The sequence below is a fragment of the Emydura macquarii genome, unplaced genomic scaffold (assembly GCF_026122565.2).
Source record: "Emydura macquarii macquarii isolate MOO-44397 ecotype Brisbane River unplaced genomic scaffold, CSIRO-AGI_Emac_v2 contig_2768, whole genome shotgun sequence".
Lineage (NCBI taxonomy): Eukaryota > Metazoa > Chordata > Testudines > Chelidae > Emydura > Emydura macquarii.
In genome coordinates, this window is record NW_027132905.1 from 45,897,816 (window position 1) to 45,920,142 (window position 22,327).

Sequence of the window (22,327 nt, forward strand, 5' to 3'; positions counted from 1 at the left end):
AAAAGTCTTTTTTTTTTTTTAAATGGACTGCAGTTGTCCTTGTTTGTTCAAATAGAATGATCCTTAGAAGTTAGGAAAGCTCTCTTGTCCTTTCTTCTAAAAAATTGGCATGTTAACGTGGCCAGAATTGTTTCAGGTGAACATTTTATATGCAAGATAAATGAGGAAAATGAAGGAGATAGAGGTGAGCCTAAGGGAAGAATGTATCTCTTCTCTAAAAGCAAAAACAGACTTCTAAATTAGAGAAACACGGGCTCACTCGAGGCATTTTGGAGGTCAGGCACAATATTTAAGGACTTTGTTTTTGTAAAGTTTATTGCTTGTTTTATTTTTAGGTGTTATTTTTGTCTTATTGTTTTAAGATCAAGACCTTTGTGAAAAGAGCTTAAAGGAAAATGATACAGCAAATAGTTTAAATAATTTAGTCCTTTAAATGTGGAGGTTTATTATTTTTTAATATATATTTTTATTGAAATGTTTACATTTTGCACAACAAAAATATCTCCCAACAAACAGTTGCAATCAATATAACATTAAAAATGGATATACTTAACAAAATAACAGAAGGAAAAATGTTTTGTTTTAGATTAAAAAATTGTTTTTGTATAAACTATAACGTTATGAATCCAAGAGCTTGCAAAATTCTGGGTCTGACAAGCCCTTTGTGTTACTGGCTCACTAGAAGCGGGAGAGGAGTGTGGAAGAGTTCCCAAAGAAACAAGTAATTAACATAAGAAGGAAAGTGGTTTTTGTATGTTCACACATCTATGTGTCTGCTTATTTGGGCATCTTTCTTATTCAGCATATTATCCTAAAGTTATTAGTTTGGGTGCTTTATATTTCTGCATCGGGTGGAATGATATCAGTGCAATTTAAATGCGCAATTTGCCTGCCGCCTGCATTTCCAAGGGACAGATCAAACGGCACATAAAGGAGACCAAAATGTACTTTATGTGGGGTGTTGTGCTGTATTATTTTATGACTTGAAATTATTGAATGTAAACTTAAAAAAACCCCAACTGTTCCCCTCCCCCCAAACTTTGAAGTGTGCCGGGACTTTGTCAAATTCCCGTTAAAATAAAGATGTCAATTTCATCTCCCTTCTAAATTCATTTATCATGCTTTTTTAAAAGGTGTTTTCTGCTTTACCTGATGTTTAAATTGGATTCGTTCATTTATGCTGTTCTTTGCTGTATCCCCCACGTTTTTCTTAAATGAATTAGTAATGACAGCGTACTCCATCATACCCTCTCTACAGCCACTTTAAGGGAAGCTTGGTGATCTAAACCTTTTAACCTATTAAAGATGATTTTCCCCAATTGAATCAGACCCACCACAGGTGTAATAACTAATCATTTAAACTACACCTGCTATTATGTATTTTTAAGCCATTATGCGTGTTGGATAGATGATAATTCATGTTTATTGCATTGTCCAATGGATCCGTTTTGCCTACACTAGCCTGATTAATGTATTTAAAGAAATAAGAGATGCAATTTAAAAAAAAAAACACACACACATTGATGGAATGCACTGAGGAGTACATTGAAAGTGCCATTAAACCCATCAGAACTTTGCTCTCTGACCAGAAATGCGTGTTCCAAGGGCTGACTTCAAAACCAAGGTAAAACTTGTTCATTTCAACAGTGATACTGGATTTTTTTTTAAATTTTCAGTCTTGAAAAACTTTGAAAATAATTTTGGATCTTAACTCTAAAAGCTGCATTGTAGCTTTCATTTCTGAAGACCTGCAACTCCTCTTTCTCCTTCTTTTGCATTTACTACAGCTTATAGGGAATATAGGTGTCACCATTTGGGGGAATCCACACCCCTCTTCCTTGTATATGGAAGGCCAGTTTCATCTAAGTGCAAGAAGGGAGCGATCTCTCACCTCAGGATGGATATGTCAGTCTCCTAAGTTAACTTCAAGCAGGTTACCTCCCTCTGAGCCACATCCAAAGCAGATGCCTTTTATAGAGGCAGATCAGATGTTTTTTCACAATGCAGCAGGATGTACCATGTATGGAACTGGATGGCTGAGGGGATTAATAATGGATTATGGAGCTTTTCACTTAGTCCTGTGTGCAATGACCTATAGTAGTCACAATGTGGTGGCTGCTCAGCAGACTGTGGGAAATGAGTTGGTGGGTCTCAGCTCTGCGCACTGCATCAGAAGCACAATCTCAGCTGACGCATGATTGGCCTCCTTGTAGATAATATCAACAGAGAGGCCAAGGATTGAATGGGCCTTGGAGAGTCAACTCCCCTCATATCCTTAATGGTGATTCCTCCAGAACAGGCTTGAGACAGATAGACGTGGGTGTATGGGGAGACTTGCCCTGTTACTGGCATTTAAGGGTGTGCAATTATGGTGTGTGTGCCAAGAAGTGTCATCCCAATCCTTACACTCTATGGAAGTATGGGTCTTTAAGTCCTAAATCACCTACCAGTTCATATTCTAGAGCATAATGAAGTCAAAGTTCTTAGACCAAAGCTGTCTATAGCTTCTACCCCAGCAGAGCATAAACATAACCACTTACCTGTCCAGTTGGTCACTTGGAAAATAAAACTTAATCTTTATGTCTTTGGTAGGTTAAATTGTGAGACAGGACAAGGAAAATAACCTCTCACCTGCTAATAACAAACTCAGGATATCCTAATGGATGCTAAGCAGTGTTTCAGCTTGGTAAAAGATGTTCAAGGAGTAACTTCTCTAAGTCAAAATTAATACTGTACTATTTGATTAGAGATGAGTCTGAGCCACAAACACTGATCTGGATCCAAAGATTCCCCAAAGTCAGATTGGGGTCTGGTTCAGGTCTGTCAACATCTGATGCTGAATTTGATGCCTTGGTGTTGTAGTTCAGGATGCACTATTTAGAATCAGAATTTTGAATATTTTTAACTCAGATCTTTTCACTCTTCTGTTTCTCCAATCCTCTCACCCTAATCAGATCGCAACAGCAGTGAAGTTTCTACAGAACTCCCGGGTCCGCCAAAGTCCGCTCGCAACCAGAAGAGCGTTTCTCAAGAAGAAAGGTACAGACTCATCAGTCTCATTCTCTGTTCTTAGCACTAATGAGAAGGGCCTGGGGTGGGAGCATAGGCCAGGAGCTATTGCTCTGGAAAATTAGGGATTGAGGGTGAAGAAGATCTCTTGTCCCAGGAAATTTTTAGTGTGTGTGGGCAAGGCAGCTTCATTTTCCTTCCTTCAAGTTAGAAGTAATATTTGAACTAAATTAGGCATTGTAGAATGAGGTATGGAAGACATTTTGGGAACTTTAGGCTTAACGACCAGTAAAGGTCTTCAGAAGCAAGGACGGTTTAGAGTTACAGGCTAGATGGTCAGTTCTAGCTTCTTAATGACCTTGGCTTTAGAATGACCAGCTGTAGGTTAAAAGGTTCAGAAGAGAGCAGGAGAGGGGAATGAAGGAACAGGGACATGGTAAGAGTAAACAATGTTGGGTTAAGGTCAAGCTTGAGGTCAGCCCCATTTTCAGCCTGAAATGGCAGATTACTGACTGTGCATGGCCCTTTCTGTAGCAGGAGTAGAACAGATCCTGACAAATTGAATATCGTCTCAAGCCAATGGAACCTGCTTTGGCACAGCCTGATAATAGTTTTCCCTTCTATTTATAAAAGAGCTCACTTTGTTTTTTCTTTTGATGTTCTGAAGTTTTAAGACAACAATTTAGGAATTTACTAGTGCATTTCAGGTGAAATTCATTCCAGTGCAGATTGCCCAACCAAGAATTCCCACCATCACTTAGGCCTTAGCGTGGGACTTCAGTGACAAGGAGACTTGTGCCCTGGAGTGAATTTCATGCTTTACAGAGTTAGAAAAGGTAATTTTAAGTGCTGGCGGGGGTGCAAGTGCAAACTCCGAAATAGGGGTGGGAATGGAGACCCATTGCTGTGAATATTTCAGTGTAAATTAAATTCTTCAGCCAAAGACCTTCAGCTATGGAAAGTAAGACACTCCGGAAATATATTAGCCAGGTTGGAGATATGAATTGTTGTGTGGAATCCATGAGAATTGATGGCGTGGGATAATCTACTTATAGGCACCCCTGCTCATCTTGTGTTCTAACGGCTTTACCATAGACAGTACTTTGCAGGTACATCATTTTGAATATGCTCTTACCCCACTGGCCCTAGTGCCAGTTACAGAACACCTCACCAAGGGGGTGCAACTCTGCTATGTGCATGGTTTGCCCTGCTCTAGCATCAGGATGGCATTGGATTTGCCAATATGTCAAAATTTGGAGCTTGTTGGCCACTTTGCTCTAAGTTTTTTCTTGAAATATGTGGACCTACGGGGAGTAATTAATCATAAAAGCTTGGGGATTTCAACTCTATCTTTGAAGCAATGAAGCAGGGGAAAGCTGAGCCTAAAAGCTGTGCTGATTACCCAGGGTAACCTGATACAAAATCTATTGTTGCCGAGAGATTCTTAGCCCCCAGTATATCGTGCAATATTATAACCACCTGATCTTCTCCTCTGCTGACAATGACCAGTTATTCCTCATTTTCTCTCTCAACGTAGCTGGGTTAGAATTTCATTTGCAGAAGGTATTTAGAGCAATTTAGAGACAAATGTCTCTGGTGTTTGCTCTGCACTTCCCCACCGCAGGCTTCGCTGAGCAGTTTTTAGTATCAGGAGCTCTATCTAATCTGTTTAATTTTAATAAATCCCTGACTGGGAGAAGAGGAGGGGTGGGGAGAAGGAGGAAGAGAGACACTGTGGCCCGACTAATTCTTCTTGTGAATTACTTGGCTAATAATTACCAAAGAAGAGAAACTGTTTGGTAGAACTGTTTGTTCCTGTTTGTTAATTCCCCTCCCCCTCTTTGCACTAATTGCTTATATGGAAACTTAACAGTAGAAGAAAGGGAGGAATAGGGTCCAGCAATGTCTGCATCCAAGAATCATTGGAAATGTGATCATGTGGGATCTGTCCACCTGATCATATAACTTTACCTTTGCTCAGTGCTCCAGAACAAAGGTGGGTGACGGGGGGTGCATGTGTGCATCTTGCCAATGTGCTGTAAGGGACTGGGAAAATTCTTTCCTAAGCCTAGACGTGATTAGTTCAACCCTGGGCATTATGAAGGAGAATTGGCAAGATTGAGTATTCAATTCTATTTACATTCTGAGATCTACTCATTGACATCCCAGCTAACTGTCCAGTATTTTTCCTGAATTCTAGTAAAACATATTCTACAAGGACTTCCTGCAGTAGAAATGTCAAGACTCATCCTCTCAGAAGAAATCCTGTCCATATATTTGTTAGTAATTACTGTGCAAGTCAACAGCATGTTTCATCGAGGATCTCATGACTTTGAGAAACATAGAGATTAAGGCCAGAAAGAACCACCGGATCATCTAATTTGACTTCCTGTATATCACAGGCCACCAAGACCACCTACCACAGGTCCCAGAGCCTAGGCTTCTGCCCCAGCCTGAATGTCTACAGTGCAATTTTATAGCCCCGCAACCTGAGATCTGTGAGCCGTAGCCAGCTGACATGAGCCCGCCATGGGTGTTTTATTGCAATGTAGACATGCCCTGAGAGGGTTAAGCTGCCTGACCCAAGGGCATGCAGTGAGGCAGTGACAGAGTTAAGAATAGAACCCAGGAGTCCTGAGTAGCAGTCCCCTGTCCAAACTCCTAGACAGCACTCCTTCCATATATATTATATTATATTATATTATATATATATTATATTATATTTATTAAACATTCTATGAACACCTATTTAAAAATAGCTTTGTGTATATATCTCTGTAGGGAATAATACAAAGGCATCATTTCCTGGGAGGATTTTGCAATTGGTCTATTCGTAGTTTCTTCCAGCAGATTTTGCTGTAGAGAATGGTGTAGGACCTTTGGCTTTCTGAGAGCTGTATGGAAAGAGGTAGATACCCGGCTGTGGGGGATCTTTCAGATACCCTACTTGCAGTCTGTTCCAGCAGGAGTGGCTGTAGGGCATGTAGGGGTAGGAGCACTGGCAGTGGGAGAACTCCCAGCTACTGCAGTCTCAGCTTTGCTAGGAAATTTCACGTTGGGACTTGCAGTGAAGCACTGCCTTGAATTATAATCTTGACTTTTTAAAAATAAACATCTCTTTCCTGAAAAGGCAAATCCAATTTTGTTTTTATTAAATATTATTTAATATTTAATATAGACATTGTGGTCCCAGAGGTGCATGTCATTTCAGTGGGAAATGAAGCTTACTTTAGAATTATCAGCTGGGTTGGGTTTGTTTTCTTGTGAAACAGCAGCTGGGTGGTAGTAGTGGGAGGCTGTGCCTATTTCTGTCCTGTTTAAGGGCTAGGGGGTCGTATATTACAGGCGTGGGGTCATAAGCCTGATGATGATGGAGACAGTGAGGAAAGTGTCCTGGATTTAAGGTCCTTCAGAAGTTCAGTGAGATTTCTGCATCGTCTTGAACACTTTAAAACTTTCTGAATACAGAGACATTAATGAGAAACATGAAGTTATTAGAATCATTTATCATTTTCTTTGAAGCTTACACTGGCATTTTGTGTAATTTATGACATTTCCTCCTTTTTATTGTGAACTTCTTCAGATGAAGGGGAAAAGCAGCTGTTTCCCTTCAGAGTATCTAAAAGGAAAAAAAAAGATGCTGTTTGTTTTTTGTCCAAGTAGCTGATTCTGTTGATGACACGCCACAGAAAATTAGTGGCGCCTGGGGAATAATTAATTAGACAGCATGTGGGGTTTAAACCCTGGTGGAAATGTGTCTGTTGTTGAGCTCTTGTGGCTCAGATGGCCTGTACTGCTCAACTACCCATCTAGTAGCTCGTGCAGCTTAAAACTGCATTCTGAATGTGTAACTTCTGACTGGAAAGGAAGGATGGTCCAGTGGTTAGGGTCCCAGCCTGTGGCTTGAGAGCCTATGTTCACATCCCTGCTCAGTCATAGACTTCCTGTGTGACCTTGGGCAATTTACTTAGCCTCTGTTCCCCATTTGTAAAATGGAGAGAATAGCCCTGCCCTACCTCACTGGTGCAGGGAGGATAAATTCATTAAAGCTGTGATTGCTCAGGTACTACAGTGATGGGGGCCTTATAAGTACCTTAGATGGACTATGGTCGCTGTTGAATTACATTGGGGAAAAGTAAATCCAGAAATTTGTGGAGTCAGAAACTCTCTTTAGAATACTTATTACTTTGGTTTGTGCTTTGTATATTCATATATAGTGCAATGGACAACCTGCTTCCAAACGGAGTCATGCTTCTGTTTGACAAGATGAGTAGGATGTCAGTGGGAAGTTTTGCCCTTAACACGTTGGGTCTATTAATCTGTTTCGTTACCTCGGCTTGCAGGATGCAAGTTAATACAGAAGTTTTTCCATGGCTCTGTGGCTGTGGGTCCCACACAGCTTTCGCAGTGCAGTTTAAGTAAGGATGACAGAAATGGGAGGTGGTTGTCAGACTGAAGGATAGAAGGCAGCTGGAGGTACAGGCTCCAAAGCTGCTGGTAAAGAGGCGATGCATAAATTATGGAGTTTTAAGTGCCGCACCTCATAAAAGGACCAAAGGTATTTACTCCCCAGGAAACAAATGTACTGAATCCAGGAGTCTGCTGTCAAAAATCAGTTCCCTTCTCTTCCTCCTTTTAATCAACTGCATTCCTGGAAGATGAAACCCCACCAGCAGCTAAACAACCTCTTTGCTGAAGACCAACCACAGCAGAAAACCCAGGTGGATCACCTTGAGGATGGGAGAGGAGGGGCCAGAGCCTGCGACTGGAGAGTTTTAAAGGGAGTAAATTCTTCTGCAGATTTCAATTTAACCCTCTTTTATTACTTTCCTTTTTTATAATTTAAGTCCATTTCATGAGGCAGTTTGCATGTCCTTGAATGGAATCTTGTTACCATGAAAGCTTTTTTAGCATTGATTTCATAAGTCTTAATTTAATAGCTCCATCATTACTGAGAAGCCCTGAGAGTGAGGCCCTAGCTTTCCAGGTCACTGACCTTTTAATTACAAACCTTGTTCTGATGGCCAGGTTATCGACTGGACAGCTCCCAGCTTCTGCCCCCAGGATGAAAATGAAAATTAAAAAACGGCTTTTTCTCCCCCACCTCCAGAAAAGGGAGGAAAAGGAAAGTAACCTCTTGTGTTTCTAAAATTAATTTTCTCCTCCACCTTTTCTTTGTGATTAATTCTTTAACATATCTCAGTGAAGCTTGAGCAGTTTTTACAAAGCTTTTCCTTGAGTACAAAATGCAGTGCAAGTCAACGGAGTCATGCAAAAGGATCCAGTTAGTAATGTGCTGCCAAGACCCACCCATTCCAGGGAGATTGTGGAGGTCCTTTCCTCCAGCTTCTGAAGACGTATTTAGCTTGACTCAGGGACATGTAGATGGGATTATAGATCCAGACTATAGTCAAGAGTCATTGGATGTCTTGTCATTTGCTCCTGACTTAGCAGGATATGGATTTAGAAAGAGAGGGACAAGAAATGGAGGTAAGGCATTAAGGGACAGATTTTCAGCCTGTCTTGTTTTTCTGTGCCCTCTTCTGTGCATGCAGTGATTGTGCTAGTGGTTGCTTATGCCTTATGGCATGTGCAGATTGGATAACTGGTTGCCCAGCTGCCTAAGTGGTGTGTGCAAATGGCTGTGCAGACTCCATAAATAGCATGGACAACAAAAAAGGGGTGGGAAGCAAGAGGCCAGAGCTGAAAATTTGGCTGTTAGAAACTTTAGCTTCTTTTGCAATTAAATGCAAATACTTAGTATATTATGCATACAATACAACTGGAGCCAACAGCCTCAGACCAGAGTAAGAGGGAATGGCCCAAACCAGAGAGGATCCTTCCTCCAGACAGTAAGTCAGAAGTCAGAAGTTTGAAACACTCAGATATGATAAAAACCTTTGCAAACAGATAAAACGTAAGTGCTAAAGAGAGGTAAGATGGTACTTTCCCATAGAAACAGAGTATTTGCAAAGCAAATAATTCTCTACATCTCCTAGTGCATTTCATCTGAGGCTCTTGGAACACATTATACCGATCAGCTGATTCACACCCTCAGCACCCTCTTGAGCGGCATAAAATGATTATGCTGAGATCACTTCACCTACCATTGAAATGAAGCCACCTCCAAGGTAGAATGCCGCAGCAGTTTAACACTATTGCAGGCATTTTAAGACAGGACATGAAGAATACTGTATTCAAGTAATCTAGCAGGGGGAGACTGGTGGGGATGTAGAATGTAATTACCTGAGTTAAAAATTTGCTAAGATACTTGAAAGGTACCATGGCATCTTCAGTGACCCCAGAGAGTCAGGTTCTCTATTTTATCTCTCATATGAAAGGCACAGCCCCGGTATCCCTTTACACTATTTTGGGACAGTGGCTTCTTATGAAGTTTGAGGAAGGAGTACCCAACACCCCTTTCTGCACTACTGTTGTAGTCTTTGAAGGCCTTGCTACCACGTATTGAGCCAACATGATCCTATTTATCTTGTGAGATCTGATGGGGTACCTAGGAACTCAGTAGGGAGCCATAGATTGAAGAGTGAGAGAATGAACACTTTTCAGCACTAGCAAACTTGCAACTGTTCCCATCTGAATCCAAGTTATCTGCAGTCACATCTGCTCTTGGCACTCTGCTAATGTTTGCCCAGTGCTGGTAATGTTCAGCATATACAGAAAAGATTCCTACTCCAGGTTGCTCATGACACAGTAGTACAAATGCATTTATGAGTTGGAGATTAGGACCACAGCTTTATATTGTTAGTTTAATTTTTTTCTGAAAGTGATTGAGAATCTCCATCCATCTGCTAAAAAGAGACGTCTCCCTATCCTGCTAGTCTCGCATGTGCATATCCGTCACCTGCTGTTCTGTCCCAGCCTATTCATCATGCTGACTCTTCCTCCATCAATTTCCCCACTGCTTGTGTTATCTGAACTTGTCATGAACTCTACAGATTTTCTCAGCTTTGTGCCAAGAGGAGATGTGCAGCAGCAGAGCCAGCAAAACTTTACCAACCAATCAACTGTTAGGACATCCTGGGGAGTCTAGATGGGGCTATTCCTTAGGGTTGCTGAGCTTTTGGAAAAAGGTGGAGCCTTTAGGATGAGGGATATAAAATCCACCTCTCCCCTTTCTCCAAGATTTGGAAGAAAGGTAGGGGGCAAGTAATTGTATCCCCATACAAATGGGGAGAATGATTCACATCCTGCCTCTGATTATGGCCACTACCTGTGATTCAGGAGATGGCAAAGAACATGCAACTTCCAGGATAGCCACCTGTGGATGCTAGAGACAAAAGAAGGAGATCCTTCCTGATCATTGCAAGAGATCATTTTATGCTCAGACTCATGGATTTTGCTTAGCATAAATATAATCAATTGTTGAAAAATCATCCAAGCATGGGACTGGGAAGCATAGTGAATGCCTCTAAACATTTAGTTCTGGTCAGGAGACTTTAGAAATGAGCTCTATGATTTTGAAACCCCACTGTGGTCAAGGGATGCTTAATAATTTTTTTTTAAATCCCTATGTAGAACACCATATAAGCTTGAAATTAAAGCTGGTTGAAAAATGAAATTTCTGTCCTATGGGAAATTCTGGGATTTTGAATTGGAATGAAAAGTTGAAAATTCAGAACTTTTTGCAAAACAAGGTATTCAAAAATATTTTCTTACTATTATAATTTATAATATAAGGAACAGATGTGATAAAACATAATATACAAGTCAAAATGATAAAATGGAAACAAAACATTTTGATGTCATCAAAACAAAATGTTTCTCTAACTTCTCATTGAAAATGTCATTGAAATTGAGATCTTCCTGTGAAATGTTTCACTGTAGTTGAATCAGCATTTTCCAATGGAAGAATGTTTTTTGGACAATTTTTGACTAGCTCTATTTGAAACTGAACTGCTTCTTTACGGAATTTCTTCCTGAAACCAAATAAGTACCCAATTGTTCGTTTTTGTAGGCTTGCTCCCAGGAGCAAGGCAGCACACCCTGTTTCTTGCTTGCAGAGTTGCTAATGAGTGCTAGGCTGCTGGCTTTGAACTGAAGCGTTTGCTGATTGACGAGGGGATACCCCACTTGGACCTGCAAAAAGACAGAAGAGAAAAAAAGGCAGGGCAAACTTAGGGCCCACCAACCTTGAGAGCATGACCCTTTAAGTAACATTTCCAGTGGGGTTTGATAAGTGCTTTACAGTTTCATGTCGAAAAGATGAAAATTGCTGTGAGTTTTTCCTCTGGTTTCTGTGCAAGGTTCTTGAAAGTGCACTGCATGAGGCACCCATTTGATGTTTTAATGACGTTGCAGAAGAATCCATTGAGGGAGAGAGACTCACAGATTTGACATCCTCTAAATGCTCATTTATTTGTTCCATAACAGAGGGTACAAGTCATATTAGTGGTAATAGCCTCTCTCTTACTTCAGGCTCACCCTGTGACATGCTTGAACCATTTAAATGTGCAATCCACAGAAAAAGGGAGCTGATTTAATTTACAGTACAGTGAGTGAAGAATCAGACACAATTCCCATTTCTCCCAGTCCACTTGTTATCCAGAAAATTCATTAGTATTTCAGTGGAGCAGGGGCCATCAACATCTTTGTTGTGTGTTAATAGTTTGCAAAGTATTAGCAAATTGGAATAAATTTATAGTGTCCAGAACACTCAGACAGTGCCCAGAAAGTTGTGAATGCTCCAGCTGTAGTCTTTATTTTATGTTACTATTTTAATAGTGACTTTCATTTTGGCCGTCTGACAATAACTATGTAATGTGAAAATGGTTAAAAGTGACTGCAAAATTTAGCTCCTTTTGCTTCCTGTGTGTGTTTTGAGTCATACTTGCTTTGTTTACTGTCAAAACCATGTGTCCATTCCTGTTAGCACTGCAGAGCTAACAGCACTCTGGCAGAGTGATCTGGATTCCATTCTGGATCAAATTGTCACCTGAATTCTGAGCCTGGGATCTTTGGTATTGATGATGATGGGCAGAGGGAACAAGGCTAGATCTTCAGACCCTAGGATCCTAGGTTGAGATTGCAGCGGTGGCAGTTAGGAAAGTCATCTTTTGATGTATCTATATTTAGCAAATTTAGCTGTGGATTATCCTTGAGTGAGAGAATAAATATAGAGAGGCTAGAGAGAGGCTGGTCTGATGGTAAAAGCTCAGGACCAGGTGTCACGTGATCCAGGTTCTATTCCCGTCTCTTCCATGGACTTCTTGCTGACTGGGGGCAAGTAACCTAATCTTTTTGGGGCTCAGCTTCCCCTTCTATAAAATGGGGATAATGATAATTACTTCCACCTCATAGGCATGTTGAGATTTAACTCATTCACATTTGTAAAGTGATTTGGGATCCTCAGGTGGAAGTTGCTAGATAAGTGTGTATCCTGCAATATGTGATTTTTGAAGTTGCTTAATGCAATAAGAACCACACTTCCAGAGAGACAGAGAATTTACCTCAATTGTATGAGGCAGGGGATGTTCACAAACTTTTGAATGTCAGAATGCCAGGGCTCAAGCAGATTGTGTGCAATCCTAATCTAGCCCTAGAGCTCTAACCTTTGAAGCAAGCTTCACCTTCAGACAGTCAAAGAGATCTGTGCACGCTGGTATAAAAATATATTTTTGGGTGGAAGGAGGAGTTCAGTCTCCCTAGCCATCCAGCCCAGGGCAATTCAGTTTCTGGCCCACTCATGAATGAACCCTCTCTTCCAGTTCTGGAGACACAGCCCCCTTCACTCGGGCTAGAGTGGGGAATATAATCTAGGGCATCCCATGTGCTCTTCTGATGAAACCCATCCCATTCATGTTGGTGCTGCCTGTCCAGGGGGGAGAGGAGGGAGATGAATTAAGTCACTGTATTAATTTAGTCTATGGGCTCTCCTGGACTACAATTATGTTGTGTAATAGACCACATCTCTTGTTGTGACAAGGACTGAGTGACCATGTTGCTATAATCACATTACTTGATTCTCTTTTCTGATCCCCACCACTCCCTCTCTAATTTTAACCTGAGGGAGGACCCTCAGTGGATAAGAGTGGAATTAAGTCTTGAGTTCGTTCATTCTGGCTCTTCCTGTTGGAGCCTAGCCCAGAGTGGACCTTTGGCCCTAGGATCAGAGAGGGGAATTCATTCTCCATTAAATCTGAGGCTCTCTTAAGTAAAAGCTGTTGACTTTGTCATATTGTGCAAATGTGCATTGCTTTTATCAAGACAATAAAGGGTAAATGGGGTGATCTCTGCTCCTCTGGAGTGGTCAGATGGTTACATTACACAATCTTCTAGAGCATCTTGCAGCAAATACATGGGTTATATTAAAAGTTGCAATCATATCATTTTTTAAAGTAAATTGCTGACCTTATGCAGTGGAATCAGCTTTATTGAATTTCGCCAAAAATGCGTTTATAATTCCCCCTCTTACCCTGCATACACATGATATTCATGTCCTTGCTGTCCATGTGGAAATGTCCCTTTTTATGGTGATAAACAAAATTAAATTTGTCTTTGCCTCTACTGCCCTTCCTCACCTTTAAAATTCCATTGTGGGGGTGGGTAGGGTCACTAATAGGTAGCCTTACTACAGAGGGAGGCTGGGCTATGCCCCAGCACAAAGAGCTGGGACATTTGACTGTGGCACAGAGGCCACTGAACAAATCAAATATCTAGATCTTGTCTGTTGGCTGAAATCTTTATTGATATGGAAGCATTTCACATTTAGGGAGCGGATAAAGTGTAGGACAGGTGTAGGTAGGTGACAGGTATTTTCTAGGAATGCGGGGGCATGAGAATTTGTAAAACATTTAATTTGACTTTAAAATGCTTGTACTTTGCTCCTAGGCTCTTTCTAATTATCATACAATGCAAAGAATAAAATCCATAAATCATTATTGACGTACTCTCATAATATCACAATAATACTCATCCCCAGTAATAAACTATAATAATCCCTCAGCCCCCTCCCTGAATTCCTGAAAGAGGAGATGCTTTGCAATATGCCCAGGAAGTTAACAAATTTATACGCTGCATTTTTAGAGCTATTTACATGTTGAACTGTACAAACATTAGCTAATCCTCAAAACACCCTGTGTGGAAGTGAAGCATTATTATCCCCTTTTCTACTGTCCTTTCTGATTGTACTTCCTCAGCTGGTTAGCCCTTTTTATTTGTAAAGCATTTTACAAATGTTAATCCTCAGGATGCTGCTGGTAGGGAGACAGAAACTATTATTACCCCATTTTACAGATGAAGAAACTGAGGTACAGAGGTTAAGAGGGAGTCAGTGCCAGAGCTGGAGTTAGAATTGAGGAGTTCCTTGCTCCCAGTCCTGTCCTCAGACCATCATATCGTGCTAAGGTGCCAATATAACTCAATATATTATATTGAGACAACATAATTTCTCAGACCATTTTTATATATTTCCTTCTACAGGCCCCAGCTTCGTTTGTAACTAGTTGTATTCATCACAGTCCAAACTGAATCCTGTAAGTAGATGAAAGGGCCGGCTGTCTCTACAGCGCTTGCCATTTGCCCCTTTCTGCTACATTTCCCCCAGTCCTTTTCTTTGGGCTTTTTTGAGGCATTTAAAAGGCCAGTTTCTCGTATATTAAGTGAAGACTATCCCTGCTCCCACTCCTAGAGTAACCAGGAACACGCAACTGTTAAACCCAGAAATATAAAATACATGTTTAAAAGATGACTCTGAGTGTGTTTAAAAAGAGCGAGAGAGAAGACAAGTTCAGGGGAACCAAAAAATAGCAGCTTCCATTACTGTAATTAAATGGCAGCATTTAACCTATCAGGCTCTTGCGTGTATGTGAGAGGCGAGCAGGGAGCTGCATTTGAAATGATCACTGTATTCCTTGGGGAAAAGAGTAGTTAAATAATTTGTTTGTGAGGTGTGAGTTCAGTGTCGGGTAAAGCGAGCGTGTGTGTTAGGAGCTGTGGGGGAGGTGGCTATGTATTTACAGCGAATACTCTAGGGGTTGGTATTTACTAGCACCTGTGTGCTGTCAATAAGAACACAAGCTGCTGTTGCCCTGTTTGTTAAGTTATCAGAGGAGTCCTGGCCTCACCTGGTCCCAGGTATTGCATCATAAAGGCAGAACTTGCTTCATGCCAGGCCCACATGGGACTGGCGAGAGGAACTGTTAAAACTAGGGAGAAAATGGGGGAAGAAGAGAATGGAGTCATTTTGATGAACTTCATATACTGCAATGACTGTAAAGGGTAAGTTGTTCTATCTGGTCTTTGGAGTTGGCACTCAAGAATGTGGGGGTAGGGATCCCCAGGGAGCAAGGCTGAAGCTACTGCATAGAGATCTGCCCCTTAAACATCACATCAAACAGCAGCTTCCGCTGCAACAGAGAGTGGTCCACCTGTGCCTGGCATAGTTCCTGCACTTCAAGGATGTAGCTTTCAGATTGATACAGAGTGACAGGGATCAGCAAAGCCTTCCCTTCCTGCCCCTTTATCACTGAGCCCAGCTCTGTGCAGATAATGGGGAAGCTGTTTGTGCACCCCCATGTGCTGAGAGATGGAGTTAGCATTTTGGCTCCCTGTTAAGTGAGAGGGTTTCCTGTTTAGGGTCCGCCTACCCTTTCTTATTCCCCACTATATTTGAAAGATGCTTTATTTGTCTAGAGAATATTTCCAGACAACAGAACTCCAAGACCTGTCCTGGCACAATGTGAAAGGATACTGGAAACTCTCCAGCCCCTCCAGCAGTCCCACTATCTAGTCTAATATGTATGCTCAGTAACATACACACAAATGTTTCTGAATATTCACACCAGTTTTTAAACGAATTTACTTCGACCATGTTGATGCCTCTCTTGCGTTTGCTTTCTGTGAAGGTTCCAGCCAATGAGTTTGCTGGCAGAAAACAGCCACAGTTCATGGAAAGCAAATCTTGAAGTGACAATTGAGTGTTCAGCCCAGGAACCTGATTCTAATAGAACCCAAATGCATAAAGGCTTTTAATATACAAATAAGAAAACTCCAGAGGTGTGTTTGGCATGATAACTGAAACCCTAGAGAACCAGAAGCTGTTAGCATGTTTTGTGTATGCCCGGAGAGAGCAATGATGAAACTCCTTTTATACCTTACCACTCCAGTATGCTGTGTGCGTATGTGTGGTCACCATAGTATTTCCACTTCTTCACCCTCGTTATGTTTACTATTGTCAGCATGAGTTGTCTTTTCCGCATTTCATCCAGATTTCTTTAATTTTCTCCAGAACTCTGAAGACTCATAAAAAAAACCACTCTTGTGTCTAAATGGAGCATTTTCCATTCAACTGGCATGTGCCCTGTATTTTCTGCCTTTCTTCCCTTTTCCTTTATTACTAAGTACACATAGCCCAAATACAAAATTGTTTTTTAAAAGTTAATCTGCTGCTGTTTCTTATCCCCCACCTGTGATGAGCATCCTGTGTGATGACATAGATAATTGTTTTCTAAATGGATGTGAGGTAACCAACAGAATTGTGAAGGGCAGATAGATATAATTTAAAAATATTTTTTAAAATTACAAAGTAGGATTACCTCTTAAATAGAGTGTATTTCAACATTTTTATTGGCACCATCAGCCTTTAATTTAACACGTGGCTAGCTTTTTACTAGCATTCAGCAAACATTGTTTTAATGGCATTTAAAAAAAGCATCTAAAACAAAAAAGAACAGAGAAACCAGGATGATTTGTAATCTGTAATGAATACTAGCTGCCATGTCTCTTCATATTATATTGGCATGTCTCTAACTTTTGGAAAGATGCAAACCAGAGGTACTATAATAATACCTAGCACTTAGATGCATTTTTCCTTATCAATTTAATCCCCTCAACACTTTGGTGAAGTACAGAGGTGTACAACATTATCCCCATATTATAAGTGGGCAAACTGAGGTAGAAAGGTGAAGTGATTTACATGAGGCCATAGAGGGAATCTTGACAGAGAAGGGATTAGAACTCTTTAGTTCCTGTCTCCCAACCCTGTGTTCATTTCTTTAGAGCTTTCTCACGTGGCATCTCACGTGGGAATGGGTAGTAGTAGGTTATTGTGCTCACCCCCATTATAGCAACACTTCCTGATGTAAGAACGGCATAATGTATATGGCAGTGTTGTGTGTGACACAGTGTGCCTTTGGTGTGTCTCAGTGCCTCTCGCACACTTAAAAGGGTCAACAGCTACACATTTTATACGTTTTCTCCTGATATTAGCCTAGGCTGATTTGTTTGTTTATTTGGTTCCTTTGTAAAGTTTAAAATGTTGATAGTAAAAGAGGCAGAAAGTAACATCAGGGCAAATACATTCTAATCTTAGGCTGTAGAGCGTACTTCTTGACAGCCATTGTGTAATGTAAAATATCCCAGGTGCCCTTGCTAGTGCATTAGAAGCCATCAGAAATTCTAGAGTAAAAGAAAGAACCAGAAATGGCAACTGAAGACAAGATTTCTCATTCTTCTATATAAAAATTCTGCTATACCTCAGATATCCTAACAAATCTTGTTAAATTATTCTTTAATATGGCTGGAGTTTGCTAGCAAGCCATCACCAGTTCTTTTATAAGATTTGTTACCTTGAAAACTCGGACTTCAAAAACTCTGGGTCTGGAATGTCATACTAGTCTTCCAGTCCCGCAGATCGACATGAGTTTTCTGATCCAAATTCATTCTGTCTTTCAAGAGATGTAGAACCACATGGCATAAGTAGATAAACTCATACAAGAAACCGGAATTTTTATAAAAGTTTCATCATGAAAGTTTGGGGACAATTGTATGGTGAACTCCAGAATCACTTTCCAGCAAGGGAATCCTGATTCCTGACCAAAAGAGCTAACCAAATCTATTGATCTATAAAATGATGCCCCTCCTCTGCACCATTCAAAACGTTCCCTCTTCAAGTTAATTGATCTTACATGGGAACTTTGAAGAAAGGTCCGTATGTGACCAACAATTCTCTTACCTTAGACTGTTGGAGGTCAGTGCCTTCAATTTTCAGTGCTGGGAGTGAGCCACCTTGCAAATAGAAAGGCTTCAGAGTTGGCCATTGAATCAGCTCATATGAGTTGGAAATATAGTTTAATATTTTAATTCTAAAGATAAGATTTAAAAAAAAATTCCTTCTGAAATTGCTTTTTATTGTTTCTCCTGATTTTGAAAAAAGAACCTCAAGCTTTCTCCTCTGTACCCCCAAAATGCTGACATCTTCTCCTCCCCCACCTCTCCCAGAGTGTACAGCAGCCAAACGTCAGGATCCTTTTAATCATTCTCTGCTACTAAATATCTTTTAAGGCGTTACTTAAGGATGGACATTTGTTTCACGGTAAGGAAATGTATTAAAGTTTTCCAACCTTTCTGTTTCTTGTTAAGATTGGCAGCCATGCTGCTTTCTGTAGCTAATTTTTTAAAACTAAGATTTGGTGAGGATTTTCTTTTTCCCCTTCCCCCCTTGATAATACAGCTGGTTAATTTGTATGTTGTGTGGACTAAAAATTATTCAAATATCAGAGAAGTGAGCCCATAACCAGAATAAATGGTCTTATCCTCCTAGATCCTTTGGAACATGAGTTGTTAGCATGGTTTCCACTTTAGCAAAGAATAGGTTTCATGGACTACCATCCAGTCTCATTTCCAGTCACACAGCCTCCCAGTGAAAATGATTGCAATTGCTTACCTGGAAAAGTAGAATTAGGAAAATATTGCTGTAATTTAATTGTGTTTAATGCAACTAGCTTTTGTGCTTAAAAAAACCCAACCAAACCAGTGATCACACTGTGTCTTTATCTGCTCTTAATTTCATCTTCCCCTTCCATGAATTGTTGTTGTTTATTCTTTGTGCTGGTGATGTCCAGACACAGTACAAGAATCCCCACACCAAAGAATTTACAAACTTAAGTAAAAGACAAGAAAAAGCAGGTGGATACAACCAACAGATAGAGTCCTTCTCTCCACTGCTCTCTCCATGCACGTTCCTCTTTGCTGTTTGGTTCCTGTTTCCCTGCATATAGGTGTATAGGTCTTGGCTTCCAGCTCCCTGTACATGCTGACCAGTTTCTAAGTACCCTGACCTCTTGTTTCCTTCATGCTCTGCCCAGATACTCGCTCCCCTTCATAATCTGCCCACTGGCTCCCCTTCACATGCTTCCTGGTTTCCTGCTCTTCTCCCGCCAGTGTCTGGTCCTGCTATTGTCTAAAATCCCCAGCAGGACCTCCTGTTACTTCCTCCTCTTTTCCTCTTCCTATTATTTTAGTCAGGAGCTGTAATGGAGGTAACTAGGCTGGCCTCCTCTCCTTGTTCCAGCAACTTTTACAGGTACTTAGACTGTTTTGATGCCTATAGTAGGAGCTTGGAAAAAAGGAGCATCATGGTCCTGTGGACAGGACACTAGACTAGGACTCATGGGAAGAGGGCTCTAGTCTCAGCTCTGCCACTGACTTGCTGTGTGACCTTGCCCAAGTCACCTCCCTTCCCTGTGTCTCTGTTTCCTCCTTTATCCTTGCTCTATCTTGTCTGTTTAGACTGTGAGCTCTTTGGGGCAGACACTCTCTCCACTATTTGTATGGACAGCACCAAGCCTAATGGGGCTCTGATCTCTGTTGGGGGCTCTAGGCACTACTGTGATACACATAAAGTAATGAGGAATCAGCAGCATGTGACCTGCCAACTGTCCATGACCAAGGGCTCACAGACCGCAGTATGATGTTTTGGAACAGGAATTAGCCACTAGGCGCATCAGGTGTTCATTTCTCTGAATACAGAGCCCCATTTCCAAGGAGGCCTAGTAGTAGTGGTAGCAAATGTTATATTATGAGAGCATTAGGCTTATTAGGTTATCATCTAATCTCCTCTGTTATCTGGGCTTTCTAGGGGGTGGATTGTACAAGCTGGCCCTCAAGCAAATGTTCCTGCAAAGATTTTGTCTCGATCATCTCCAATTCTTGGTAAATTACTCTACCTCGGAATTGGCTTCCTGCCATCGACTCCCATAATCCCAGTGTGGAGCTGCATTTAAAATCACTTCTGTTATCTCAAGGCTCTTGGCCCTGCGTGTGGCAGTCTCAGGCCATCTCCTCTCTGAGTCAGAGGGTGCCCTGTGCTGCCTCACGGCCCTCTGCTATGACTTTAGCTTCCAGTTTAGCCAGATACTCTCGCTTCCATGCTAGATGAAGCCTATCTGTGGTGGGCAGAAACTGTCTTCTCCCCTTACTTGTCCCAGGGTCATTCTGTTATCAAATTTCTGATGATAGAAATAAAAGGCTGTAGGCAAGAGACCTAAAAATAGACACAGAAGAGGAGGTTTGGAAATTCTCCCTATCTCTCACTAAAGGAATCTCAATATAGATTACATAGACAGGTAGCTCACTTCTGTGTTGTTTGCTGGGTTTACCACTACCTAGAAAGACTTGGTACATCTAGTAGACAAGTTCCTCCTTGGAAGGAGCTAGCTAAGAGACTGTCTGGTTTTGCATATAAGTAGTGACATAGGAATTTGACCACACTTAGGGACAAAGTTTTGAGCTCTGTAACTAAGACCATGAGAACTTCTGATCCTATCTCATCTGGTTGAGATTATGACCCTAGTTTTGTCTGATCTGGAGCAAAATCTGTGGCTACCAAAGTAAGCAGTCTGTTGGTTCAAAGGTGATGAGTCCAAATCCTGTTGAGGCCATGCTACTGATATATTTGGCAGCCTCAAAGAATTCTGAAATGGAGAAGACGTCCTATATTACATCATGTTATCCAACCACTCCTCCTCCAGGATTGTTCCCTATACTCTATTTCTAGTGCTTTATCTAATCTAATTTGGATCCTTGAAATGTATAATTTAGTACCGGAAGCCTTTGCTTCGTCTTTTTCTTGGGTGGAACAGAGATAACATACTTCATACAAATGGAGAACTCTCTTTGCATTAGAAGAGGAAGACCTGACCTCTCTTATGACAGGCAAAACGTGTCTCCTTTCCTTTAAACCACCAGTGAAATACATTTTGTACTAGCTTATAATGCTGTGATTTATGCTGTGATATGCTTTGCAATAACCCAGTGTCCTTTTGCCTTTGTGTTGATTTTTTTCCTCCTATATTTAGTATATTTTGTGGGTATCTTAGTGCATGGGGTATTTACCCAAAATACCCATTTGAGAAGATGCTCTAACTTTTTCCTGCTTCTTAAGGGGAGAGATCTACTATTTTCTTGTGTGCTCCTTTTTTTTTATTTTGTAAAAAAAAAAATTTTTTTTTTTTTTTTTTTTTTGCTGCTGCCTTTTGAAATAGCATTAACAAGGGGCAACTTTTAAAATAGAAGATAACTAGAGGAAAACACACAATATGTGTGTGGTGTCTTTCTCTTTCGCACACACACAGAGACACACCACTGAGTGACCAGTAGCAACTTTTTCTTTGTATATTTTGAACTTCTCACATTTAGAAACAAAGAAGAAAAGTTGCAGCACTTGTTCCTGGTTTTCCTTTTAAAGATGCACTAAACCAGCAGCCAGTCTCTTGTTCAGGGTGAAAATACTTTGATCCAATTTTCTGAAGACAATACTCATTTCATGAGAATATTTAATCAGTAGAAAATAGGGAGGATTTAGTTTGTTTGTTTAGTATTTAACCAAGTGAATAAGACAGATTAAGGGGGGGGGACCGGACCCATAAACAAGGTGATATATAATATTTTTTTTCGTTCTCCTTTTAAATAAATACCGATCAGCTTTATGTTCAGAGACAATAGGAGCCGTTGGCTTAAATTTGCAGTTTACTGTATTTATGGCTGTAATATCAAGGTGCTGCCGTCGTAATTTCATGCCCCAATGAGAAGAGCAAGGTCGAAGCAAATGCTTCCATCGGCATCTGCTAACACACTAACTCATAAACAAGGCCCAGCTGGATCAGGTGGCACGGAATAATACAGGCTAATGAAATACAGCACAGCTTTCCATTACTGTTAGTTTTTACAGTGTCGTCATTACGTGTAATTTATGTTTAAAAAATTCAATTTTATACAAGGCTCTGGGAAATAGGGGTCTGCAGGTCACCCAACGACTTTTAACGGCTCTGAGAGTCCTTATTGCACTCCACTGTTCCAACAAAATGTTAATAATAAATAACTCCCCCCCCCCCCTTTTTTTTTTTTTTTTTTTTTTTTTTTTACTTTTTCTTCTCTCCCTGGCTGAGTCTCTCATTCTGCCTTTTTAATTTTGAGCACTTTAAAGGAGTTTGGGGTCTTTAGGTGTTTGAAGGTGTCTGCCCCCCACTCTGATATTTGGGGAGGCAGCAACTGCCTGCTGAATTTCCCTTTGTCCATATAT

The 22,327-nt window shown here is 40.8% G+C and overlaps 1 protein-coding gene across 1 annotated transcript in view; it reads left to right on the forward strand.

Moving 5' to 3' along the window:
• PEX14 (peroxisomal biogenesis factor 14) overlaps positions 1-22,327 on the forward strand; it is a 91,767-nt gene that overhangs the window by 42,179 nt on the left and 27,261 nt on the right. Inside the window, exon 3 of the mRNA XM_067567389.1 lies at positions 2,955-3,039. Within this exon, the coding sequence (XP_067423490.1) occupies positions 2,955-3,039 (85 nt within the window). The remainder of the gene's footprint in view (positions 1-2,954; positions 3,040-22,327) is intronic.